The sequence below is a fragment of the Gallinula chloropus genome, assembly GCF_964237585.1.
Source record: "Gallinula chloropus genome assembly, chromosome: 16".
NCBI lineage: Eukaryota > Metazoa > Chordata > Aves > Gruiformes > Rallidae > Gallinula > Gallinula chloropus.
This window is the reverse complement of record NC_140101.1, coordinates 15039511-15065935: the sequence shown is the minus strand read 5'-3', so window position 1 is coordinate 15065935 and position 26425 is coordinate 15039511. Positions and strand designations below refer to the sequence as shown.

The following is a 26425-nucleotide window of genomic DNA, read 5'->3' as shown; positions in this document are numbered from 1 at the left end:
AAATACCTTTATACCCAAAGACAAGTAAGTTAATACATGAAAAAAAGTACATGCTGAGAGAGTGAACTTAACAAGCCCTGCTTACCTTCAGCTTCTCTAAAAACTCCTTCAAGACCTGGTGCTTCTTCCAGTGGTTTTATAGTTCTGGCAATTAATTAGCAGGCTGATTTCCTAATTAAGCTAGTTTGAGAAGGGGGAGGGGCTTTTATTTGCTCCTTTTTAATCATAAGGGTGGCTACTGTGGGTAGTTGCTGACGGTGAAGTGAGTCCTGCAAGTGCCGGGTTGTTTCCAGCCCCGGAGAGCAGAGGGGTGTCTGTCCCCAGGAAGGTCACAGAATCGCTGGGGTTGGGGGAGACCTTCACAATCACGGCGTCCGCCCCTGCCCGGTCCCGCTCCCGCGTCCTGCAGCGCAGGTGACACCTCCCCGAGTTGTGCTCGCCCGGGAGCGGCAGCCGCGTGTGCGGGCGGGATGCGGCTCGGGCCGGGGCCGCGCTGTGCGGGCTGCGGGAGCCCGGGGCGCGCGTGTGCCGCCGTCACGGGCGGAGGGGACCGTCCCCTCGCCGCCCCTCACCGCCGCCGCCCGGCAGCGGGGCGCGGAGGAGGAGCTGGGTTGCTTAGTGCTGGCCGCCCGCTTCTCTTGCGGGCCCGTAGCGCGCCCCTGCGGCGGCGGCTGGGGTTGGCTCCGATTGAGCTTTTTTGGGGGTGGGATTTGGGGTTCCCCCCCCCACGATCTTGAGGGGAGGCGGTTGCCGGGTCCCCCCTTGCCCGGCTGGTCCTGGCGTGAGGTGCCCGAGGCCCCTTCCTGGAGCCTGCGGGGCTCTCGGTACCCCCGCACCCGCCCGGAGCCGCGTCCCCGGGGCGGGGAGGAGGGGTTGGGCGGGGGGGGGGGGGGTGCAGCGAGTTTTGCGGGAGTAGCGGTAACTCAGGGCAGGGGGGGATCCTCCTCCCCCCGCCCGCGCCCAGTGCTGGCTGCTGGGACTCCTCGGGCTGGAGCGGGGGAGAATCTTGGTTTGGGGGGGGGTCTCATCCCGGGGGGTGCCGGGGCCCCGGGTCCCTCTGAGGGGAGGGGCGGGTCAGGCGGGCGCCCTCCCGCGCGCGCCTCTTTGTGAGGGCGGGAGGCGGCAGCGCGCATGCGCGGCCCGGCCCCGCGCAGGGGGGGAGCGCCGTTGGCGCGAGATAGGAAAGCGCCGCCGCCGCCGCCCGGCCCCACCATGGCGCGCCGCAGCCGCGGGTGAGTGCGGACCCCGCCGGGGCCTCGGCTGCTGGCCCCGCGCCTCCCCGCCGGGTTGGGGTTGGGGGGGAGAGGGGTGCGGGGCAGCCCCGGGGACTCCCAGCAGCGCCCTAGAGGCTCCTTCCCGACGCGCGGCTTCCCTCCCTGCCCCCGCCCCGTCCCGCACGGCCTGTTCCCGCTCTCCGGCCGGGCGGCGGGCAGGGCCGCGGCCCCGCATCCTGCGGCTGGCTGGGCTCCGCTCTGGAAGGCCCGCTGGCTCCACTCGAGAGCTGGGCGCTGGCCTGGCTCTACGTGCTCGGGAGCAGCGGGGTGACAGGGTAGCCCCGGGGGGGGCGAGTGGGTGATACTCGGGAGCTGGGGGCTGGCTTCGGGGTGCTTCTCGCACCCCTTTTAGTCGCTTCAGCAATCGGGAGGATCGGCGGGCTGCAGAGTGGGGGAAAGTCCCAGGCACAAAGTCCTGGCAGGGAGCAGCGACCCAGACAAACGACCCTTCCCTGCTCTCAGCAGCATGAATATCTTCAGCACAGGCTGGGAGCCCGAAGCCGAGGGCCCCTGTTGAACCCGGGGTGCCTGAGTGAGTGTCTGAGGCACCGGGGCCCAGCGCTGAAGATGGTGGATCTGGAGCTCTGTGCTGTGGGCTGCTCCCCGGAGCTCTCTCTGCTCTGCGTGGTGGAGGTTGGTCTCTGCTGGGTGTTTTATCAGGTAAAAATGACAACCTTTGTTTATCTTTTCAGTGAGGACCAAGATGAGCTGCATTACCAGGACACAGACTCAGATGTGCCAGAGCAGCGGGATGGCAGGTGCAAAGTCAAGTGGACACAAGAAGAGGTGAGAGCCTGGCACTCGCTGCGGGCAGGTGCTTCAGGGTAGCTTCTGGTATGGCACTTGGGGCTTGGGTGCCTCCATCCCATGACATGCTACTTCCTGCTGTCCTGCTAGTGGAGAAGACCATGGGCCTGTTTTGAGGGTCTGAGCTGAGGGGACAGGGAGTTCAGGTGATTTTTGAAATGTAGACTGGAGAGTAAGAGCTCCAGCCACTTTAGTTTAAGCATCTGAGCCCTGAGAGAGGTGCCTGCAGTGCTCTTGTAAGTAGAGAGGGGTTCTGTAGTAGGATGGGAGAGGCCTCCAATAAGCTGAATCTCTCAATGGAAGGGTCCTCCCTTTTTGGGTTGAGTCTCTTGGGATCATGGCTTAGTCATCCTGGCTGAGAGCCTGAAATTAGTTGGGATATTCTCCTGGTTCCTCCATCATCTTTGTTCTGTTTGAACACTGCAAGATGTCCTGTCTCCCCTGGTATCTGAGTACCAAGATGGTCTTTGCAGAGATCAAAGCCTCGAGCTTGTTTTGGGCAGGGAGTAATTTCATGCTTCTGTTTACCAGCCAGAGCACACCAGCAAGGACCAGCTGGGTCCTCATGAGCTGTGAGTCCACAAACCTGGGCTGGTGCAGGGTTTATGAAGGAAATGCTATAGAGACTGGTGGCACTGAAAGACTGCTGGGCTAGTGGTGATGCACCTAAACTGGTCAGTTTTCTTGGCTGGGCTATACTGGGGCTGGTAAGCTGGTAGCTTTGGCCACATGGTTTGAACCAGCCTGTACTGGAACGGAGCTGAGCTCGTGTTTTGTACTTGCTGTGTGAGCTCACCCTAGCACAGAGGCCAGAGCCAAATGTTCTGCTCCAGTTGGACTCCATGCACTGGAGGGCTGCTGAAGGACAGTGTGAACTGCCTTCCTCGCCAAATGCAGAGTGCCAAGACAGCCTTTGACAGTTCAAACTGCCTTGCTTAGTCTCTTGATGCCCTCAGCCTTGGGGTGCCAGCAGTGTGTGTTTCCCCAGTGTATGTGAAAGTGTCTTTGTTCTTTGCAGGATGAGCAGCTGAAGATGTTAGTGAGACATTATGGGCAGAACGACTGGAAGTTCCTGGCCAGTCACTTCCCTGTAAGTGACCCCTTGTCCGACTGGGACCTGTAGTGTTTGCGTGGTGCTGCTTGTGCTCTGGGTGCGGGTTCTGTGTCTCTGTAGCACAGTGGGACTGTTCTGTGACTGCAGCTCCTGGCTGGGTAACTGTGCTCCTTCAGGGCACAGGGACATCCTTCTGGCATAAAGGATTTTCATGGGCAAGCCTTTCAGAGTTGGGGTGAGAAAACGCAGTTCCTGTGCCCAGTGCCCTAGTTGTAGTGCGCATTGTCTGTGTGCTTCTGTAGGTTTTCCATAGAACAGCCTCTGTGTGTGGCAGGGGGGGGATTGCTGTTGCTCCAGGGATGTTTGGAGTCTCTGGTCTAACGTATGGCTGCTCTCATTCCTTCTCCCAGAACCGCAGCGATCAGCAGTGTCAGTACCGGTGGCTGAGGGTGTTGAATCCAGACTTGGTTAAGGGCCCTTGGACCAAAGAGGAGGATCAAAAGGTAAGTGAGGGCTGAGAGGATCTGAGTGTGGGTCTGTGGCTGTCTGCAGAGGATGGCGGTGTCAGGCCCTCAGGTCTGGTCTTGTCACCAGTGGTGGACATCTGACCTCTTCTGAGCAGTCTGATGCAGCTGTGGGCATGATGAGCAGCAGCAGGCCTAGGCCTCTGAGCTGAACACTGCCTCCCTCTCACGCAGTACTGATACAAGAGGCTGCCAAGGCAGACAGCAGAGAAGGGAATCTATTCATCTGCCCAGTGGCAGATCTCTGCTTGACCTGGCTGTGTTGGACCTAGGACAAAATAGAAGTGGCATGTCCTGTGCCACAGTAAACAGCCTGAAATGGGTGTCTGAGGTCATCCAGGTGAACCATTTCTGTGAGCCTCTCTCTCTGCTGAGCAAGCTGAGAGGGGCTAGCTCACACAGACTCACCTTCATGTCCTTAAGAAAAGCTGGTTTGAATTCCAACTTTTACCAATGTTTTCTGCTGCAAAATTTTCTTGTTTTTCAGATGTTCTGTAAAACAACTGCTCCCCTCGTTTCTTTTAGGTTTAGTCCCATTACAGGCTGTTGTGGCCCCTTTTGCTTCCCACCTGTGTGTTATGTGAAGCACAGCCTTAGCACGATGCCCTTTCACCTTCCTACAGCAGAGCTACAGCTGCCTGCTTTCCCCTTCCCTTTGCATTTCCTGACTCCAGCTCCTTGGCTGCAGTCCCTTGGGTTGGTGTCTCTGATCCATTTGTGATAGTCAGGAGTCTGTGGTATGGACAACTGTTATGGCCCATGAGCACTGTGAGCATCACCTGGCTGCTGGCTGGGGAGAAAGGCTCTTTGGGGACCCTTCATCCTCCTCTACCAAGGTTTTGGTAGGTTGATCACTGCAGGCAGCAAGTTGTTTCATCCTGACTGTGCCATGGACTTATTGCCAGGGCTCAGAACAGATTCCCAGTCCAGAAGCATTGCCAGGTGGAACTGGCAAAGCTCTGGGTGAAGGGGAAGTGCAGAGTGGGTGGCTTTGAAGTGAATGTGGCCTGGTTATGCTTTGAAGCTCTCACTGCAGCCTGGTGCTAGTGGGGCCTGGCCTCTCTGTGCTCTGGCACTCTAGAGGCAGGCTGTGCCTCTGTCCCAGCAGCAGACCAGTGCAGAGCTGATGGGGCCTGTTGTCATGCAGCCAGGTCCTTGGTAGGGAGAGCACAAGAGCCTTGGAACTTGTGTAACTTGGCCCTTGCTCAGAAAAGGGCCCCTCTGCCCCTGGGGCACCTGCCAGTCCCCACCCCACGGTGTGTGTGTGTGTGAGCAGTTGTCTTCATTCACTGGTGCCACGTGGCAAATGTTGGCCTGGAAACAGCCTCTTGGAGAAGTTGGGCTGAACTGTTCTTCTCACAGGTGTTGGCACAACGGATTTTCAGAGCTGGATCCCTCCAGCCTTTTCTTCCAAGGGGCCTTTCTCTGTCTCCCCTTACGTGGTCCTAAGAATTGAAGAGCAAAGCCTGAAGGTAACTGTGCTGCCATTCCATTTCCTTATGCCCTTTCCTCTCTCTCCAAAGGTAATTGAGCTGGTTAAAAAGTATGGCACCAAGCAGTGGACCCTGATAGCCAAGCACCTGAAAGGGCGCCTGGGGAAGCAGTGCCGGGAGCGCTGGCATAACCACTTGAACCCCGAGGTGAAGAAGTCCTCGTGGACGGAGGAGGAGGACCGCATCATTTTTGAAGCCCACAAGGTTCTGGGGAATCGTTGGGCAGAGATTGCCAAGCTGCTGCCTGGGAGGTAGGACCTCTGTGTTCACTGGTGGCTTCATGGCTGGGCAGCCTGTGGGGATCCATATTTTGGGCTTGCAGGGTGGGGCTGGGGAGCGTGTGGCTCCTGTTTGATGTGCTTTAAAGCTGCAGAAAGTGGAGACTTCAATTTCCTTCTGCTTTCTCTGCAGGACCGACAATGCTGTGAAGAATCACTGGAATTCTACCATCAAGAGGAAGGTGGACACAGGAGGCTTCCTCAATGAAACTAAGGAGTCCAAGTCGCTGTACTTGCTTGTGGAGGTGGATGACAAGGAGAGCCAAACTCAGATGAGAGCTGGGGCCCAGGTACTGCACCAGCACACTAGCAGCAGGCAGCTGGGCCAGAGCGGTCCTTCCACCCTTCTGCTGCCTCTCTGGCTGCCTCTGCCACAGCCTGGGTCCTACACAGACAGTCTGTACCCCTGCCCAGCCTTCTCCAAGACACTGATTCTTGGAAGGTCTCTCCCTCTGGAAGCTGAGGTGTAATGTGAGCCCAGCCCGTTATCCAGACGAGCTCAGCAGCCTGCTGCTGCTGTTATCTTGCCAGTCCCAGCAATGGGCCTGTTTTAAGAGACTGAAGATTTGGTTTTGGCTCTGTTGTGCTGCTGCTAGTGGGAGAAGGAGGCTGCTCCAGGCAGTGGTGGGGGCATGGGGACGAGGTTTGTGTTCCTTTTCTCTGAAGAAGGAACTAGTGGAATTATCCCCAATTATTTTTTCATGAAGAAAGTGTGTGGTTTTTATAGGCACGCTCTTGGGAGGTGGGAAATGCAGATTTAGTTCTACCTGCTCAGCCTTGGTTCATCTTTCTCCTGGGATGCTGTTAAGCAGAATCTTTAGATAAACAGCCCTGTGCTTGTGTTGCCTGGGCTCTCCATGGGAGAACAGGGGTGTGAAACAAACTGAGTGGCGGGTAGGAGAGCAGAGTGTGCCTGGGGACCCTTGCTTTTTGTCCTTGGGATCTGACACTGTTCCCTTGGTTTCTCCTAATGGCTGGTCTTTCTTTGTTGCATGCACAAAGCCCATCCTGCCAAACTGGCCAGCCAATGCCTCTGAAATCAAGGAAGAGGATGCCAGCGACGAGGAGGTGACGGGTGTGCAGGAGCTGCCCTCGGAGCTGCCCTCGGAGCTGCCAGCTGCTGAGCTGGCCGAGCCCAGCGCCGAAGGGGCCCCAGAGGAGGTGGTGCCTGAGGATGCCTCTTCGCTTGTCACATCGCCATACAAATGGGTCGTGGAAGCTGCCAGCTATCTGTGCCCGACATCTGTGCCAGCCTTCAATGAAGCTCTGGACATGATTGAGTCTGTAAGTAGCAGATCCTCTCCCAGCTCCTGCAGGGAGACTGATCCTCCCTCTTTTCCCTTGAGTGAACTCACTGGGTCCTCTTGTTCGTCACCATAAGTTATCCTGAGGGAGGGCTGGATCTGTCACTTCCTTGTGGCTTCCCCACCATCTCTTTACCAAGGCAGGATGAGGCCTTTCCAGTTCTCCCAGTATTGCTCTGGGCTTGCAGACTGCAGTAGGTGCGTGTCCTTGTGCTCTACTGGTGTGTCCTTGGGCTCTGCTGGTGTGGTTGGCTGTAGATGCTGGCAAACCTGATCTCAAGCCTTTGTCAGCCTTCCCAGCTCTCCCTTTCATTAGTCAGGCCCATGCTCACGGGCTTTCCCTTCCTTTCCCTCCCATTCCCAGATAGTGTAGGACAGGACAGCCTGGGAACAGGCCAGCCCCATGCATAGTGCACAGGATGCTGGTGTGATGCCACCACTTTCTTTCAGTGGAGGCAGCTTCACTGAAACTTATTTTTGGGCCAGTCAAGCAGCACTGAGGTCCCTGGGGTGGGAGGCTGGCCAGAACCCACAGAGCTGCCTTCTGAGGGAGGTGTCCCATGAAGGATCTGCTTTGCATGTGTACAGGACAGAGGCTTATATAGACTTAGCAGCCCATCTGTGGGCCCTCAGGGGTTGTAGATACCTATGGGTGGGGTTGACCTGTGAAGCAGCTTATCTGGCTATTTTTAATCCTGTCCAGCAGTGCATGCTGCAGCAGAACCCAGCTGTATCAGTGTGCCCAGTGACTGTGGCTTGGTGTTGGGTGACAGTCGCTTCATTCAGCCCTTGTCCCCAGCTGCTTTTTTGTGCCCTCTGTGGGGGTGCAGCTGTTGGTGCAGCTGTGCTGTGAACTGAGCTGGGAAACCAGCCTTGCACAGACAGAAAGAGCTGCTGGCTGGACAGGCAGTGGCTCTCAGCTGGGGTAGCTCCTTGTTCTGGTGCTCAGCTCTGCTGGAGCTCTCTTCTAACCAGGTTCCTCGTGAAAGCTGGTGCAGCCTCACAGCCCCACTTCCTTCCCCTCCCACACTCAGCCCCAGCCAGCTTCCCAGCTTCCCTTCCTGGTCTGCTCCTGACAGTGTCCCCTCTGCACAGGACCCAGATGGGTGGTGTGACCTGACCCAGTTTGACCTGCCCGAGGAGCCCTCTGCCGGCAGCAGCAGCAGCGGCAGCAACAGCCCGGTGAGGCAAACCCCCAGCAAGCCAGCGCCCCTGCCCAACGTGACTGAGTACCGCCTGGATGGCCACACCATCTCCGACCTGAGCAAGAGCAGCAAGGGGGAGCTCATCCCCATCTCCCCCCACGCTGAGGTGAGCTTTGGCACGCCGCCCTCTGTGCTGAAGAGGCAGAAGAAGAGGAAGAGCTCCCTCTCCCCTGCCACTGAGAATGCCACCAGCACCAGCCTTTCCTTCCTTGACTCCTGCAACAGCATGACGCCCAAGAGCACCCCTGTGAAGACACTGCCCTTCTCTCCATCTCAGGTATGGAGTGGTGGCAGAGCCCAGTCTCTGCTCTTCTGCTTGGCCTTGGTGGTGAGCTAATTAATAACCTTGTTAATATTCTATTTACTTGCCTGCAAACCTTCTATTCCTGTCAGCTCCACCAGCTTTGTGCTTCTCCACCCTTGAATGAGGTGGTGTCAATATGCAGGGTGTGTCTTGCTGATAGGGCAGAGCTGGGTTTTGGCATCACTGGTCTTCGGTGCTGCCCCTCCTGTGGGAGCAGCAGCCTGTGTCCCTCTCTGGGAGCACTTGCAGCGTTGGCAAAGCCCAGCTACACGTTGTGATGTACTTCCTCTTAGGAAAGAGCACCTGCCTGCTGCAGGGTCACTGGAGGGTGTGGTGCTTCTGTCCCCTGGGCATTGCTGCCCCAGCCACGGGCAGCAGAGCAGCAACAGTGAAAAGTGGCTCTCAGGCTTGGCAGCTCAGGCCTTGTGTTTGTCTTTGTTGCAGAAGGGACTTGGGGTAGAATCACAGAATTGCCTTGGTGGAGGACTCTTTAGATCATGAAGTCCAACCATCACCTGCCACCCACTACTAACCCATGTCCCTCAGCACCATGTCTAACAGTCTTTTAAATCCCTCCAGGGACGGAGACTCGACCACTTCCCCGGGCAGCCCATTCCAAGGCCTTAAAACCCTCTCTGGGAAGAAGCTTTTCCTAATATCCAATCTAGCCTTCCCCTGCCATAACTTGACACCATTTCCTCTGGCCCTGTCACTTGTCATTAGGGAGAAAAGCTCACCCCCTGCCTCTTCACACCCTGCTTTCAGGTAGTTGTAGAGAGCAATTAGGTCTCTCCTCAACCTCCTCTTCAGACTGAACAGCCCCAGGTCCCTCATCTCCTCTCCCTGGACACACTCCAGCACCTCTGTCTTGTCTGTAGTGAGGGGCCCACACCTGAACACAGGACTCCAGGTGAGACCTCACCAGCCCTGAGTATGGGGGACTCTGGGTCTTTCTGCCTTTGTTGTGACTCCTGCAGCACTCTGTGTGTGGTGGTCTCCCACGTGGGCTGTGTGGGAGCACTGGTGTTTCAGCCCACTGGTGTCTGTGTATCCACGTGGTGTAGTTCTGTCTGTAAAGGAGCAGAAGCTGCTGCCTCCCTCAGGGCTCTGCTCAGACCCGGTGTGCCCCAGCCTCCAGCCTTTATTTCTGCTGGTTCTGCAGCTTGGGGTGGCACATGGAGACACTGCAGGGTGCTGGCACCCAGGTCCAGGTGGACCTTGACTGTAAGCCCAGCAGGAAATGGGCGATCAGTGGGACCTGGGATGGGTGGCTCTGCAGGGTGTCAGAGGCTGGAAGGCTGGGAGTGAATCTGAGAAGGCAGACAGCACATCTTGGTCCTCAGGCTGAGCTTCAGCCCTCAGTGACTGAGAAACACCAGGCTCTTCCCTCCCAGAAGGTTCTGGGGCACACACCTTGTTCCTTGTGGCAGCCCAGTTGACACTTAGTAGCTGTTGTGAAGTAAAATCCTAGCAAAGATGGGCCAGTTTGTCACAGTTCAGGCTGAAGACAGCTCAGTGCACAACCCACTGGCTTATACACTGTTGTGCTACATGGACTTCCCAGATGTTTGCCACCTTGATGTCAGAACAGAGCTGTGCTGGGCTGGCCTCACCACTCCTCTGCTTCACTTGGTTTTATCTGGTCCAGTGCAAGGAGAGACTTTGCTCCCACCCTGCAGCTGCTTGTAGTCCTATCAGCTCATCCCTTATGGGAAGTGAATCATCTTCAGGGGCATGAGGCACCTTCTGGCAACCCTCACACATGTGTCTGTGTGCAGGACTCTGAGTCTGTAAGAGTCATCCTGGTTTATACTGGGACAGATCCCTCTTGCCACTCAGTATGAGAGGATTGTCCCTGCTCCAGGCTTTCCCTGTGTTTAGGACTAGGGATGCTGTGCTGGAATGCTTCAGACTGAGTGTCTTCTCTTTCCTGTGCTCTGCAGTTCTTAAACTTTTGGACCAAACAGGATACACTAGAACTGGAGAACCCCTCTCTGACCTCAACACCTGTGTGCAGTCAGAAGGTGATTGTCACCACCCCTCTGCACAGGGACAAGACCCCTCTGCTCCAGAAGAACTCAGCGTAAGTGCTTTCCTCACCCATCCCCACCTGAGCTGAGTGATTTTTCCATGCAGGGGTCTCATCCAGTTCAAACATACCTCCCCCATAGTTGTACTGAGAGGGGGCAGAACAAGCTGGAGATCTCCTTAAATCAGTGTTGCCTCTAAGACCCCTTCTCTGAGCTGCAAGGAGTAAGTGTCCCATCTGATTTGGCTGAGTGACCACGGTTGTGTTCAGCTACTGGGCAGGCTGCTGCCTTCTGTGTCTCTGGGAAAGGCTGGTGTGCTGTGAGCCCCCCTGCAGCAGGGAAGGGGTCTGATTCCATCAGCCAGAGTTGTTCAGATCCAGCCCTTCAGCTTTGCACCCTCTGTTTTCCCTGGCCTGAGGCAGGGTGATGGCTAATGAGGTGCTGTACCAGGCAGGGTGTAAGGGTGGGCTGCACAGGGGGTGTTCTGCCTGCAGACCTCTTGCTGTGCTGGAGCAGCACAGTGTTGGCAGTGCTGGCTGTGCCTGCAGAGCTGCTCTGATGTTGGCATGGTCCAGAGCAGTTCTCCTCTCTGGGTGGTGTGAGCTGGCCTGGCTGCTCACATTTGCTCCCAGGACTTTTGCTGGTCCAGCTGTGACTCACAAAGCCCAGGCTGGGCCTGGGCAGATCCACCAGCAGAAGCTTTGCAGAGTAGGGCTGGCTTGCAGAGCTGTGTCCCTTGCATTGGAGAGGCTGTATGGCTCTCTGACAAGGGTGGAGCAGCATAGCTGGTGTGCCTAAAAGGTGTTTACCCTGCTAAAGAATCCTCCTGCCTCAGGAGCAGCCCAGCCAGGCAGGTCACTTCTTCTGCCACCACATGAGACCATGCAGATGGCTCATGCTGTGAGCATGGAGGGTGCTCATGCATCTCAGGAGGCTGGGTTACAGTGTGTCTGACTCTTCTTCTCCCCCACTCTCTGCTGCCAGGTTTGTCACACCAGATCAGAAGTATGTGGTGGACAACACTCCTCACACCCCCACGCCTTTCAAAAATGCCCTGGAGAAATATGGACCACTTAGACCTCTGGTGAGTACTGGGCAGGGCTGGTGCTTGACAGTGCCAGGAGGTAAGGGTACAAACAGGGTGTGGGACAGGCTGCAGCAGAGCTGTGAGCCAGCTCTTTGTGCCATGGCAAGGTACAGTTTCTAAAGCCAGGCTGAGATTGGAGGGAAGAAGGACATCTTGTCATGGTGAACATGTCCTGGTAAGTAGCCACAGGACTTCTAGCTCCTCTGTAAGCCAGCTAAAAATACCCCAAACTGCACTGGAGTCAGGCTGCAGTGCTTGGTTACTGCTGACTTTAAAGGAATAGCAAGGAAATTATCTACCTAGACATCCCTGAGGAACTGGGTCTCTTAATGTAGGTGTTGTGGGGATGGCAGTTTCCAGTACCCCATGTTTTCTGTGCAGGCTGTGGCATGCTTGGGGTTCAGCTGGTAAGTGTCTCACACCTGGAGATCCTGTAGATCTCAAAATTGAGCAAAAAATCCTGTCACACCTTTTCCAGCTGGGAAGTAAAGAAGTTGTCTTTATGTTTGTCCTCCCACTGTGGGCTCACCATCCCCTGTTATCCCTTGGTGGGAGTACTTGTGAGTCTGCTCAGCATACAAATTTCAACTGCCTTGTGCTCTCTCCCCTTTTCACCCCAGCCCCAGACCCCTCACCTGGAAGAAGACTTGAAAGAGGTGCTGCGAAGTGAAGCTGGCATCGAGCTCATCATAGAGGATGATGTAAAGCCTGAGAAACAGAAGAGGAAACAAGGGGTGAGCTGACTTTTGCACCTGCTGCTGAGCTGCCCTGTACTGTTCAGGGGTGTTCTGCCTGGTTTTGCTCATCCTGCTGTTGATGCCCAACAGCTTTTGGCCTGTGAAGCAGCAGGAGGTTAAAGCCAGGCTGCATCCTGGTTTGTGCCGAGCTTGGGACGTGCTGGGAGGTGCTCCAGGAGGGACCCATGCCATGCCTGGGTCATCTCTGGCAAGTTGGGCTCCCAGAAGGCTGTGGGTTGGCCTGCAAAATCTCTTGGCTCAGTTCCCCTGGCTGCTTTCCTGTGCTCTGAAAGGAGCTGCTTCTAAATCAGGGCCCCCCAGTGCCAGGAGAGCGCTGGAAGCCGCTGTGCCCTGCGGCGGGGAGGGTGGCTGCACACCTCCTTCCTGGGGTGCTGGGCAGTGCAGACCTGGGGTGACAGCAGCTTGGTGTGCCCCCTGGGCCCTTGGGGCAGGAGTTCCCTGGCTTGGTTCATGCTGACCCTTGCTTTTCCATGTCCCCCAGCTGCGCAGGAGTCCCATCAAGAAAGTCAGGAAGTCTCTGGCCCTGGATATTGTGGATGAAGATATGACCCAAAACGTGCCTGCCCTCCCCAAGACTGTGTGCTTCAAAAGAGCCCAGGTGAGGGGGGGAGCTTGGAGAGGGGCTGGGGCTGGCTTCTCTTCCAGAGAAACCCTGTGCAGAGCAGCAGGGGGATGGTGGGAATCATAGAATGGTCTGGGTTGGAAGGGACCCCCAGGAACAACGGATGTGGATGAAGGGCTGGGTTTGTTAGCTGGTTTGGCCAGGCCAGCTGTCAGCACTGCCAGGGCAAACTGACTTTTATACTTATATTTATCTTCCCTTTGCAGCCTGTAAATTTCTTGTCGAGGTCCCTGAACCTCTCCTCCTCGAGCAGGAAGAACGACAGCGGGCTGCTCAACAGAGCCTTCGTGCAGGTGCAGCCAGAGAAGATGTCCTACAGGAAGATGCCCAGCCACTTCAGGCCACCTGCACCAGTAAGCCCTGCAGCTACTGCTCTCCCCACCAGGGGCTTTGCTGGTGGTGCAGCCCTTGTCCCTCCTTGGGAGGAGTGAGGGAATGAAGCTCTGTGCACTCCAGCACAGCCATCCCTACGCTGTTGGGGCTGGCTTTGCACTGAGCCTTGGGGACACTGAGCCAGTGGTGTCACACCTCAGCTTCCTCCTGTCTCCCCTGGGGCTCAAAGCCCCATGGCTGACCAGAGCTCTGGCCAGCTTAGCATGTTTGGCCCTGAATTTCCTTGTGGGAATCTACACCCCATCCCAGTCCCTCAGGGAGTTTAGCTGACTGAGCCAGCAGTGAATAAACCTTCCTTTTTCCAGGGAGCACTCCATGGGGACCATGGTGCACTCACCTCTCATTTCTCTGGGTGTAGGGGTTCTGAAGTGGGGTACCACTTGGTAGCTGGTGTGGAGGTTGGTGCTGCTACACACCTACTCTGTCCTCAGCTCCACATAGTTGTATCTGGGCTGTGCAGCAGCTGACAAATGGCCCCTGGGCTGTAAATGGTTTCTTGGTCTCTGTTTAAAACCTTCACCACCTGGTGTGTTTGCAGCTGGAGTGTGTTATGGAGGAGTGGCCTGTTGTTGGGCAGTGTGCCTTACAGAACGGGGCTTGGATGGTGGTTTTGTTGGTTTGAGCAAGGTCATGGGAGCTCTCTGGTAGCTAAACTGAGGATGGAGGTACATGCTGCCCTTGGTGGGAGTGAAACTGCAACAGGGGGCTAGTTTGGGGTGTTTCACATCCTGGGGAGAGCCCAGGTGCAGTGTTGTCTTCACCCAGCTGCAGTGTGGGCAGTTACCTCTGTCCCTGGTTAAGAGCTGCCTGTTGGGGGAGATTGCTCTTCTGGCAGCTGAGCTCTCAGCCAGAGTAATTCCATCCCCTCCTCAAAACAAACCCTACTTAGGTGCTTCCATTTCTCCTCCTGTCCTGGGCAGGGTGGTGTTGCTCCAGGAGCTAATAGATCTGTAGAGATAAACCTTGGGGAGTGACTTGACAGGGACAGCAAGGCAGCTGGCAGCAGTGGCAGAGTGTGGGTGTGCAGTGATGCCCAAAGGCAGCCTGTGGTGCTGCAGGATTCCACATCTCTGGGTTTATTGTGCCAGACTGGCAGTGGCAGGGATTCATTAGGAAGCTCTCCTGGCTGTGGGCTGAACTGCAATCAGCCCCAAAGCTGCCTGGGCGTTGCTGCTGTGAGTGAGTGCTGGGTATTGGCAGTGCTTCCAGGGCATCAAGTTACCTCTTTGTGTATATCAGAGGATGTGCTGGGGCTTTCCTGGGGTGCCAGGGACCTGTGGGTGCTGTTTCTGCACCCAGTGGCCAATGCACACCCAGCTTTGAGCTGTTCCCATGTGGCTCAGGGTGCGAAACTGCTGCGAAGGGCGGTCTGTGACCCATCCAGGCCTGGGGCTAAGCCAGTCAGGGAGTAAACCCCAAGCTGTCCTTGAATGCCTTCCAGCCTCCTGGCCTGCTTCAGCACGAGGAGCCTCAGTGGGTTTGTGCTTTGGGGTTTTTCTCTTGAGTCAAGCAAGGGAAAGCCGTGATGGGGCACATGGACAGCCCCAAAACAGAGTGCTCCCCTGGGAAGCTGCAGAAGGAAACCTCCTTTGCTAGAAACAGCCACCTTGGCTGGGATGAGCACCTGGGGGGGCAGCATGTGAGTTCCACCTGGCTGCAAGATAGGTGCCTGAGGAGGGAGGCTGTGTTTCTCTCTGGTAGCAGGTGGTGGGTGGTTTTATTTATCTTTGCAGTGCTTTGAGCCAGGATGATGACACTGAGTGTGCCCTCTCCCTTCACTGCTGTACACGTGCTTTCTTTTCTCCTTCTAGATGACCAGGGCTTGGAAAGCAGTGGCCTGTGGTGGAACCCGAGACCAGCTCTTCATGCAGGAGAAAGCTCGACAGTTTTTGGGCATGTTGAAACAGTCTCACACGTCAAGGACCTTAATCTTATCATGAAGGATTGTTCTGCATTTCTTTTATTTTATTTTTTTATAACTTTTATAAGTGGAAGTGAGGGAGCCCCAGGAAAAACTCTCTCCTGCCAGGCCATAGTATGTGGAGTTGGATTGGTTTTTCCCTTCTGTTCCCAGGTAGATTTATATGGTAATAAATTGGGCTAACTGCTGGCTGATGTGTGGAATGCAAGCTTTGGGATCCTTACAGAAAAGCAAATAAGGGAGGGTTGGAGAGCTAACAGCAAGATCTTCTTCCTCTGCAAGACCTGGGCCCATGGAAATAGAAGCACGGGGCTGTGTCCCACCTTGGAGCAGTGTGTGTGGCAGGAGGTGGAGCCTGGCCTCACAGCACTGGCTGCTCTGGTACCTCGGGATCAGCTTCTGCAAAGGTTCCTGTGTGTCTTGTCTTCCCTTCCAGCTGTCTCCAGAGGATGGGGTGATGTCTCCTCTTGGAGGGAGGGAGGGAGGGTGGTGTTGTTGCACACTCAAGAGATGTACTTTCAGGTGACCTGTGTTTGGAGCCTGCCCCTCGCTCCCTTCTGTACTCCTGTTGCTGCACAAGGGGAGCAGTGGGTGCCTCTGTGTGGGGCTGTGCTCCCTCTTCAAATAAACCATGGTGCTAATGTTACCTGCTGCTCAGACCTCTGACTGTCCAGGGCTGTGCAATGATGCTGGGAGGGCGGCAGCTCTGTGCTGGGTGGTGAGGTGCAGGGGAACACCCCTTTCCGTGGGGGACTCTGCTGAATTCCTTTCAGCTCCTTGTCAGAAGAGGGAAGGAATGGTGTCCTCCCCGTGCTCAGCAGTTTCATCAGCTGTTTAGCAGTGATTCTGGCTGCTTTAAGGTGCTGCAGTGTGTGTGAGGCTGGTGTGGTTGGGGTCTCCCCAGAGCTGTGGGAGGGGAGGGAGGCTGCGGTGTGCTGTGGGCTGGGGAGCAGCACCAGGAGTGTGTCAGTAGCAGAACTGCTCCTCTCCTCCTTCCTTTGGAGGCCAGAGCTGCATCCACAGAGCTGTTCCTGTGTGACAGAGCAGTGTGGGGTCCTGGTTGATGTGGCCAAAGATGCATAATGTGACTAGTGATATAGTGAGGTTTTGCTCTCCAGTTTCTCCAGCACCTCTGCGATTGCAACTCAGCAGTTAGACCAGTGTGTGAGCAGCTCTTGGGATGAGTTGTGTTCAGGGCTGTGCCAGTCTTTCTCTGGAAGCCATTGCAGCAGGTCTGCCTCCAGCCAGGTGCTGGTAAAGGTGCTGGGAGGCTCTGACCCCCCTGCCCTGGCCTTGGTCTGCAGTCCCTTTGCAGGGTAGAAAACCCACTGTCTAAACACCTCTTTTCAGGTTGTGGCTTACAATGGGAATACAGTCAGAAAAGCAGTGCTGCCAAACCTGTTAGTAAAACATGGGCTCCTGGGAAAGGAGGGCCTTCTTGAGACCTGGCTCATTCTTCATTTCTACAAGCTCTGGGCCAAAGCAAACCCGTGGAGTCATTTCTATTCCTGCTTCAGTGCTGCAGTGTTTGCTTTGGAGTGATCTCTGGGACTGTTTGTCTGAGAACCTGGCTTTAGCTGCTTCCATTCAGTGTTATTTTAAGAGGGATCCCCAGAAACCCGTCCCCCTTGGCTCAGGCTTTAGTGGGCTTGGCTCTTCTTGTCTGGGGTGACTTTACAAAACCAAGCCTAGAGCTGCTTTTCCCTTGTGGAGCCCATGAGCAGGGAGTCCTGAGCTTCCCCTGGAGAACAAATCAGTGTGTGACCCTGACATGTTTGGGAGCTGCCCCTGAATTCAGGGATGAGGAGGCTGAGCAGAATTAGCTGCTCCCATGCCATGAATCCGGATTGCACTGGGTGTCCTGTGTTGTGGAACGCTTATTAGGAAAGATCAAGAGACAGGAGGACACTGAGGAAAAGGAGTGAGGTCTGACAGGGTTAATGAGTGAAAAGACAATCAGCTTCTAATTGGAAAATGGAGCACCTGCTGCTGGGGCCATGTCCAGCCTGGCTCTGCTCTCCTGGTGCCTGGGAATAGGTGCTGCTGTGCAGGCTGGGGTGGGTGGTGGGGGAACAGCTTCCTTTTCCTGTTCACTGGGACACTCTGCTTTATTGCCAGTGAGAACCTCATGTCCTGCTGGCAGTGGAGACCCTGGCTGGAGCTGGAGCCCCCAGGATGGGGTTTTGTTTCCCCACAGGCCAGGACTGCGTGTCCCTGGCTATACCCTCACCACGGTCCCTTGGAAGGCTCCAGAGCAGCTCTGCCCTCCTGTGCTGTGCAGCCCTTACTCGCAAAGGGAAACCTGGGAATGGCATTTAGCTTCTGATGAAAGACCAGGCTGGAAGCTGCGGTGCCTCTGCTGTGTGGGAGAGGACTCCTGGCCCATGCCCTGGCTGCTGGGAAGCCCCAGAAACTGCTTCCTTCTGGCATTTCGTGTTCCTCAACAGAGCAGATGGCCCCTTGTTTGAATCCAGACATGGAAAAAGGATTGCATTTTAGTGAGGGTGAGAGGAGAACAGCAGAGCTGGAGCTCCTGGGCTGGGGCAGTGCCCAGGCTGCCAGCAGGATGTCCCTTCCAGCTGGGACAGCCCCTGGAAAAACTGGGGAGTGCAAAAATACTGGGATGAGGGGGGAAAAGAGGGGACATCCAGGGTTGTTTTGTTTTTTTACTGTGGCTTCTTTCAGGATGGGGCTGCTGGTGCCAGGGTGGCCAGTGGTGGGGCAGAGGGGTGCTGAGCCTGCAGAGCTCTGCAGCCTGGGAGCTGCTGCGTGTCCCTCAGGGCGCTGGGCTGTGGGCTCCATCCTGCTGCCAGGGGCGTTTCACAGCCTTTTCATCTTGTTCTCACAGGTAATTCTGCTATAACACTCTGCAAACAAAAGCAAGGGGCTTCTGGCTTTTTGGGAAGGGAGCAGCAGGGAGAGCCGTGCCTGCACGCAGGGAGGTGAGCAGTGAGCAAAGCGGGTGTTCCTGTTTCATGGGGTTTCCTGTAACTTAAAAGAAACACAAGGAGAAGGTGACCAGAGTGATGTGCCCAGTTCCCCAGCTCGCCCACCCTGCCAGCCCCCTGAGCAGCCCGGTGCTTTGCTCCCACACAGAGCCTCTCCCATGGCACAGCACGGGAAGCTTCAACCTGGGTGCAGGGACTGGTGCAGCCCGACCTTTGCTGTTCACCTTTCTGATGCAGAGCCTGAGATGATGGGTGGTCCCTCAGTGGTGACGTGGGGGTTTGAGTGTGACCTGGTGCTGCTGGATGTCTCCCTGTGCCTGGCTGCAGCATGCACGGGGTAGGGGGTGTCCGGTGGGTTTGTCCTCCCGGCCCAGGGAGGGGTGTGTTAAAGGTGAATGTCCCATTCGTGGCTAAATCCCAGTCTGTCGCCCCCTTGATGCTGTTTGGTGAGTTTCATCTCTGCTCCCTGCAGGGCGGCTGCTTTGGACCCTGTGCTGGGGGAGAGGGGATGCTGAGGTTGGGGTGAATGGCCAGACCAAAAATGCCTCTGGCCCTGGGGATTATTCAGAGCAGCAAAGTGCCTCCTGCCTCAGCTCATGGTATTTGTTGAGCAGTTGCTAAGTGATGACTTTGTACAGTTTCCCATGTCCTTTTTCTTTCTTTTTGACACTAACTCATGGGTTTAGAGGTTCAAGAAATTAAAAAAGGGCAATTTTAGCCTGGTAGATACATGCTGAGGATTATCTGAGCAGCTCCTGGATCTTGCAGGAGATGGAGACCACTCGTGTGGAGAGCTGGCTGCAGCTGGCCAGGGAACTAACTGCACTTTGGAAGCTGAAAATTCCTGCCCTCCCCCTGTCCCACTTTGAGAGGGAGGAAACTGCAATTCCTGATCTCTGCCAACCACAGGATAATACAGGATTAGAATTCAGTGTGAGGGCAGGGAAATGGTTTGCTGTGGAAACCGAGGGGTTCAGGGTGAGGAAATGAATGTTTCCCCGTGGAAAAGATGAGGGAAGAGAAGCCTCAGGGAGATAGAGCCCCACTGAGACAGGGCTCCCTGGGGCAGGAGCCAGGGAGGGATGGGGGGGTCACATCCCCCAGCCATGGCAGCCTCTGGCTGGTGACCATCATCCCTGTGTGACTTCCTGACCCAATGGCTGGTGAAAGGGATATTTAGTGCTTTATAGGGGTTATCTGTGAACATGTTCATTCTGGGGTTTTAAGGCAAAATATTGGACTGGTCTTGTAGGAAAAGTGAGTTTGGGGAAAACACTGAGCTGGGAGGAAGTGTTGATCTGTCTGAGGGTAGGGAGGCTCTTCAGAGGGACCTGAACATGCTGGATCCATGGGCTGAGACCAATGGGATGAGGTTTAACAAGGATAAGTGCAGAGTCCTGTACCTGGGTTACACAACCCCATGCAGTGCTACAGGCTTGGAGGAGACTGGCTGGAGAGCTGTCAGGCAGAGAAGGACCTGGGGATGTTGTGTGATGCTGACTGAACATGAGCCAGCAGTGTGCCTGGGTGGCCAGGAAAGCCAACAGCATCCTGGCTTGTGTCAGACACAGCATGGCCAGTAGGTCTGAGGAGGGCGTTGTGCCCCTGTACTGGGCACTGGTGAGGCTGCACCTCGAGTGCTGGGTCCAGTTCTGGGCTCCTCAGCATCAGAAGGACATGGAGGTCCAGGAGCGAGTCCAGAGAAGGGCAACCAGGCTGGGGAAGGGGCTGGAGGGCAAATCCTCTGAGGAGCAGCTGAGGGAGCTGGGGGTGTTCAGCCTGGAGAGGAGGAGGCTGAGGGGAGACCTTCTCCACACCTCCCCTGCCCTGCCAGGAGGGTGCAGAGAGGTGGGCGATGGTCTCTTCAGCCAGGGGACAGGAGATGGGACAAGGGGCAATGGGCTCAAGCTGCCCCAGGGCAGGGTCAGCTCAGCTGGGAGGGGAAAGTTCTTCCTTGGCAGAGTTGTGGGGCTGTGGCACAGGCTGCCCAGGGAGGGGCTGTGTCCCCACCCCTGGGTGTGTTTAACAGAGGGGAGATGAGGTGCTCAGGGATCTGGGTCAGCACAGGACAGGAACGGTTGGATTTGGTGATCTTAAAGGGCTTTTCCAATCTGTGATTCTGTGAAAACAAAAAGAAATTGCATTCCCAGTTCCCCTGGGGCTGGGTTTTTGGTTGGCTTTGGCAATCTTCCCCAACACTTCAGCTTCCAGGGCTACAGCCAGCCAGGGAAGGAGTACCAGGCATCGCTGTCCTATGGCCAGCACTCTCGAGCTGTATCTCTACTTACTTATTTCCCCCCCACACCACTTTTTGGTGTAAATGCACTGTCTCCATTCCTGAGTTCAGCCAGGAGCATCCAGATGCATCCAGTGAGGGAGATGCCAGCACCTGGCTGGGCTTCAGGCAGCTGGTGCCTCTGCCCAGCCCACGGCTGCTCTGAGAACTCCACTATGGAGTGAAAACCAAGCACTGCAGCGTGCTGCTCTCACAGGTAATGCTGCTGGAATTGGTGCCAGGTCTGCACAAAAGGACCAGACAAGGGGCAGGGGGGGAGAAGTAATAATTTTGGATTCCATTCCTCTGATGCCTTTTCCCAGGGCTGGTATAAAGCCAGGTTTGAATTAAGCCAGAGCAGCCCCAGTTAGTGCCCAAACCCACCTGGTCTCAGGCCCTGCAGAAGCAGGCAGGCACAAAATCGATACCTTCTCTAACTGTTGCTAAATTTTCTGTACAGATTAATTTCTGCCTAATAATCTCTGCAGCCATGGCTCTCCAGAGCCCTCCCTGCTGTGGGGCCATATCCTGCCCCATGGCTCTGTCCCAGTGTGCTGTCCTGGGCTGCTGTGGCAGAGGGATGGTGTGAAACTCCTGCTGTACCCCCAGCACCTGGGCTGCTGCTTAAATCTCTCCAGCAAAACCATCCCTGCTCCATTTTTGGGGATGTATGTGGCACCCTTCCGTTGCAAGGAAGGGAACCTTTCTGTCCCTCCCTTCCCATGCTGGGCACCTTCAGAAGGCATCAGTAAGCACCACACTGTGGAAGCACAGTGGGTTAATGCCCAGATTTCCAGGCTGGCCCCATGTTGAGCGGGTAGACGGATCATCTTGTCCCTCCTCAGAGTTATTTCTGGACTGAAGGCTTGTTCTGGGCTCCTGCCACTAAGGGGGAGTGTTGCCACACCACAGAGCCCGACCAAAGCAGCCGAGTCCCGGCTCTTCCTCGCAGCAGTGGAGGAAGCAGGAGTGATGGGCTCTCGCAGTGTGGCTCAAGGGAGAGCAAACACCCTCTGGTTCCCTATCAAGGGCAGGGAGTCGCCCGAATTTCAGACCCACCCTGGCCAATGAGGACAAGCGGCATCGAACCCCGAATGGGTTTGGCACTGGGGAGCGGGAGAGGCCGCTTGAGCTGTGAAGCCCTTTGAGGCCCAAGGAGGCCAGAAGCTGATGGAGAGTGTGCAGGTGGGTGGATGAATGCTCAGTGGTGAGCTGAGATGGGCTTTCCTGCTGCAGGAACCATGGAATCACGGACTGGTGAGGGTTGGAAGGGACACCAAGTATCAGAGAGTTCCAACCCCCTGCCACAGGCAGGGCCACCAACTATGAGTAGATAGAGAGGAGAAGACACACTCCCCAGCCTGCTGTCCTTCCCCATCCTGAGAAGAGAGGAGGTGGGGCTCAATCACTTGTTGGGGTAGGTCAGAGCAGGTGCTCTGCTTTTGCGTGCCTTCATTTGGTCTGATGCCCATGTCATGGGCTCAGTGTCGTTCCCCTGCCCTGGGGATGCTCTCGATGTGTCTGTGTGACTCAGCCCCGGCCCATCTGCCTGCAAAACACAGATAACCCCACTCAGCATTTTTGTTATCTCTCCCTACAAAGGATTTTGGGATCTGCACATGCCAAACGTGCCTGTTTATGGCTTGCTGGAGTCCGAGCTGTGAGTTTTCTTTAACAATATGCTCTGTTTTCAGTTCCTTACTTCATTTCAAATGTCATCGTTCTTCTCTTCTTCTTCCAGGGCCACCCAGGGATTTTATTCACAGAATCAGAATGAGCTGTGAAAGGGATAAAGATCATTCACAGGAGCCTTGAAAGAATTGTCTGGGCTGTAGGAAATGAAGATTAAAAATAAAACAGGTGGGTGAAGCACAGGCTCCAGCACAAGCAGCTTATAAATGCTTGTCCATGAAACCAAGAGCTCTTCCCTCTGTGCTGGGTGGGCTTTGGGGGATGGAGCTGTTGTATCCATCTCAGGAGCGGGAAAAGGGAGCACAGCCACAGGGCAGGAAAATAGAGCAGGCTACAGCTGCTTCTGCTGCTTTCCCCCATGTGAATGGGGCCAGTGAGCTCTGCCATGGGGTATTTCAGAGGTGGGTACCAGCAGAAGCCTCCAGCCCCTGGGGAAGGTGAGGAGGAGGAGGGAGAGTGAGCCATCATCCCGTGCTGCCTTCAAGTGCGACCTTTGGATGCCCTTGGTGAGGGTGTAAAAGGGGGGCTGGGAGATGATTGCTGCTGCCCTGTGTGAAGGAGAGACCCTGGCAGCGGCTGGGTTTGTCTTAGGTTTCACCCCAGGCTGCTGGTGTTTGCCCCTGGACTGGTTTTGGGTCTGAGCACACAAAGGGTTTGGTTGTGGGTTAGAGATCAGCTGCCTCCAGGAACCTGCTGGGAGCAGAGACCTGGCTCTGAGCTCCTGTGTCTCTCCCTTCATCCCATCAGCAGTGTCTTTGTAAAGTGCTTCCCTCCAGATGGGCATTACCAGCGCTCTCTGGCTCAAACCCAGGCACATCCCACTGCTCTCACCCTTCTGCACCTGAACCCCTGGCTTGGCAAGGGGCAGGGACTGCCCAGCGGTCCTCAGGCTCCGTCCTGTCCTTGTGGCCTTATTTAGGAGGCTGCTCCAGCTGTTTGCCTTAAGCCTAAGCCAAAGAAAGGATTTGTGGAAGGTGTGAGGATACTGGTGAGGGCATACATCTGTTTATACACAGGGATTGTGCCTTGTAAACTGAGAAAAAGGAGAGTCCTGTAGCCCAGCACCTCTCTTCCTGCAGCAGGGAACTCCTCTGACCCTCTGGTCTCGCTTGTTGGGGCTCAGTGGCAGCCCTGGTCAGTCTGTTGAGAGCCTGGGGCTCTCCCTGCCTGCCCTGCCTCTCCCAGGCTGTAAAGCAGTGCTTGAGTCGTGCTTGTTCTGCTTTGGAAACCAAATCTTGCCCCCACCATGCTGGCACATCCCTGCACAGCACGGCCGGCCCCACAGCTCTGCACAGGCAGGGTGTGCTGAGGGGGAGGACAGCAGCAGCTCCATCTCCTTGCCCTAGATAGCAGGAGAGGCAGGCAGAGACCTGAGCATCACCTAAGCACAGGCTTGGCAACTGGGATAACCCGGTGCTGATGTTCCAGCTGTGGGTGGGACACGTGGTGAGTCCCCACGGCTCTGGTCATGGAGCAGCATCGTGCGTATGGCAGGGGACTGATTTGACCCAAAAAGACTTTGGGTGGCTTCAGCAGCCCCCCAGCTGGCATGTCGGGGTGTGGGGCTCGGGGCAGCCCCTGTGATGGAGCTGCACACTGAGGTGGGGCTGGCACAGCGGGAGTGCCGACTCCTTTGCCTGGGGAGGTGAGAGAGCAGGGATGGTGCTGTGGCTGAGGGTGCTGTGCTGGGCCTTGTGGCAGCAGGGTGAGCTCCCCGCAGAGGCTTTGTACCCATGGGTGACTCTCAGGCCCCTCTCTGTCCTGGCTACCCAGCTTGGTCACCTGACTCCTGGCCGTGCAGTGATGTGGGAATGATGCTGGGAGGCCAGGAAAGGAGTTGTTGAGGAAATGCCTTTGTCTTTCCCAAACCCTTGTGGGTGCAGCACACAGCTTTGCTGCTGGCCCAGCGAACTGAGGGCAGCTTGGCATCAGTGCCCTCCTGTGCCTTACCTGGAGCTATGTGGTGCCTTGATACCCTACATTCTCCATGTTCTCTACCAGAAGCTCTTTGGTGTTGACTAGATCCTATTAAAAGCCAGACAGATAGACACAAGTCCAGCAGTGTGGACACCAACACCTCGGATCAGCTGAGCTGATGGTGAAAAATACCTCCATCCAGCCCACCTCCCCCAGCTCCTGGCTCCTGTTCATCCCTCTGGACCCGCTGAGCAGCTCCAGCTTTGTGTGTCTCTGGCACAGGCCACTCATCCAGCCATTTCTGGGGGATGCTGAGGGCTGGGCTCTGGCAGTGCTGTGGGAAAGCTTCCTTTGCCTGAGCAGATTTATCCTCTATGTGCTGCTGGTGGGTCTGGAAGGCAATCGGTTGTGCTGCGTATTATTTACTGCCTTTCAGGCAAAGTAGGTCACCAATCCATCTTGGATTTATTCTGTGTGATGCACAGGAGAAGGCAGTGAGATCCTATTTCTCCCCTGTCCTCCCCCTCCCCACCCACAAGCGATAGGAGCTGGGGGAGGGGGGGACACAACACTGAAATCCCAAGGAAAAAGGCCTGATCCGGTGCCATGCTGGCTCTTGGGTGGCCCAAGCAGAGGTTGTGGCTCCATGAGGATGGCTTGTGGCAGGACACATGGCCAACTGATGCCCACCCATGTGCTGGTTCTAGTTTGCCATGAGATGCTGGGCTGCGGATGTCTGGGGCTGGGGAGATGCTCTCTGGGTGCTCTCCGCTGGCTTTGTCTAGGGAGGCACAAGTACCCTCTTGTGCCAGTCCTGTGTGGGAGTGTGGACCTGCTGGAAGGCAGGATGGGTCTGCAGAGGGACCCGGGCAGGCTGGAGCCATGGGCAGGAGCCAACTGTATGGGGTTCAGCAAGGCCCAGTGCCGGGGCCTGCACTTTGGTCACAGTAACCCCAGGCAGCGCTACGGGCCTGGGGCAGTGGCTGAAGACCTGCCTGGGGGAAAAGGACCTGGGGGTCTTGGTGGGCAGCTGCCTGGACACGAGCCAGCAGTGTGCTTGGGTGGCCAACGTGGCCAACAGCATCCTGGCCTGTGTCAGGAACGGTGTGACCAGCAGCAGCAGGGCAGGGATAGTTCCCTTGTGCTCAGCTCTGGTGAGGCTGCACCTCGAGTGCTGTGACCAGTTCTGGGCCCCTCACTACAGGAAGGATGTTGAGATGCTGGAGCTCATCCAGAGAAGGGTGATGAAGCTGGTGAAGGGGCTGGAGCACAAGTCCTGTGAGGAGCAGCTGAGGGACCTGGGGCTTTGTAGCCTTAAAAAGCTGAGGGGAGACCTTATGGCTCTCTACAACTACCTGCAAGGAGGGTGTAGAGATGTGGGGGGTGGTCTCTTCTCCCAGAGGGAATGGTTTCAAATGGCCAAAGAGGACATCCAGGTCAGGAGTCACCATCCCTGAGGGATTTTAAAAGATGTGTAGATGTGCTTGAGGACAGGATTTAGAGGTGGTCTGGGCAGGGTTAGGCTGTGGTTGAACTCGATCTTAAAGGTCTCTTCCAACCCAGGTGATTCTATGGTTCTGTTGCTTTTTTGGGGTACGTGACCTCGAGAGGTGTCTCTAGGATGAAGCAAAGGGAAATGAACCCTTCTTCCCCCTGAGAAAACCCTGTGCTGTGTCTGGTGTGTGTGCTGGAGTGCTCTGGGGCTCGCTGGAGACCCGCAACCTTCCCTCTGCAATCAGGAACAAGCCCCGATGAAGCACACACCTTTCCCCATCTCACTCCCTCTCCTTGTTTTGGATTCTCACTGGGGGTTTTACTGGTGCCCCCCCTGGCTCCAGGCTGGCTGCTTTCCTCACCTTCCCCTGAGGCCAGGTCCCTGGGACCAGGAGGGCTGTGCTGGGACCTCAGAATAACTTTGGGAGGTGGAGATGACCAGGAGCCAGGTCAGGGTGAGAAGCTGGTGAGAACATATGGGACTAAGACAAAAAGCTCCACTTGCATCAGTCAGCAAAGGCGGGGAAGGCAGGGCAGTTGTTTCCAAGGATAAGTGGAGTCCTAGTCTCCCTCTTGAAAAAGAACAAAGGGAAGATAAAAGCCACACTATTTTTGGTGTTAGTGATAAGGAATCAGCTAAATTCCTCCATCCTGTGTCCCCATCTCTGTAAGAGATCAGCCAGCTATTCAGTGAAGGCTTAGCACAGCACCCGGCTTCTGAAAGCATCTTGGCTGGAGTGCTTGGAAAATGCTGCCATTGAAATCCATGATAGCTCTGTTAGGAGACCTGCCCCAGGCAGCTCCTGGTGCCCAGAGTCCCATTCAGTGATGCCTGGGACTGGGGATGCCTCGGATCCCCTACGATAATGCGACTCAGAGGCAGCATCAGCCTGTCTGGGCTCGCAGGCACAGGCAGGCTCGGACCCCAAGCCAGGGTGGTTCAGGGTGCCCAGTGGGCTCCCAGTGAAGGTCAAGCTGTGTGATGGAGCCAACTGTGGGGCTTTTCCCTTGGGTGGTGGGAGAGGTGAAACAGGACTGGAGCAGC

At 56.0% G+C, this 26425-nt stretch overlaps 1 protein-coding gene across 1 annotated transcript; it reads left to right on the top strand.

The window, feature by feature from the left end:
* Positions 1-1212: 1212 nt before the first annotated feature.
* MYBL2 (MYB proto-oncogene like 2) lies at positions 1213-15604 on the top strand (the record flags this gene model as incomplete). Its single annotated transcript, XM_084271784.1, has 14 exons — positions 1213-1232; positions 1967-2060; positions 3100-3171; positions 3546-3638; positions 5183-5403; positions 5564-5720; positions 6433-6714; positions 7830-8216; positions 10187-10326; positions 11258-11357; positions 11981-12094; positions 12600-12716; positions 12947-13093; positions 14945-15604. 14 exons carry the CDS (start codon positions 1213-1215, stop codon positions 15071-15073), a joined length of 2073 nt encoding a protein of 690 aa, XP_084127910.1. The 3' UTR covers positions 15074-15604.
* Between the last annotated feature and the right edge of the window lie 10821 nt (positions 15605-26425).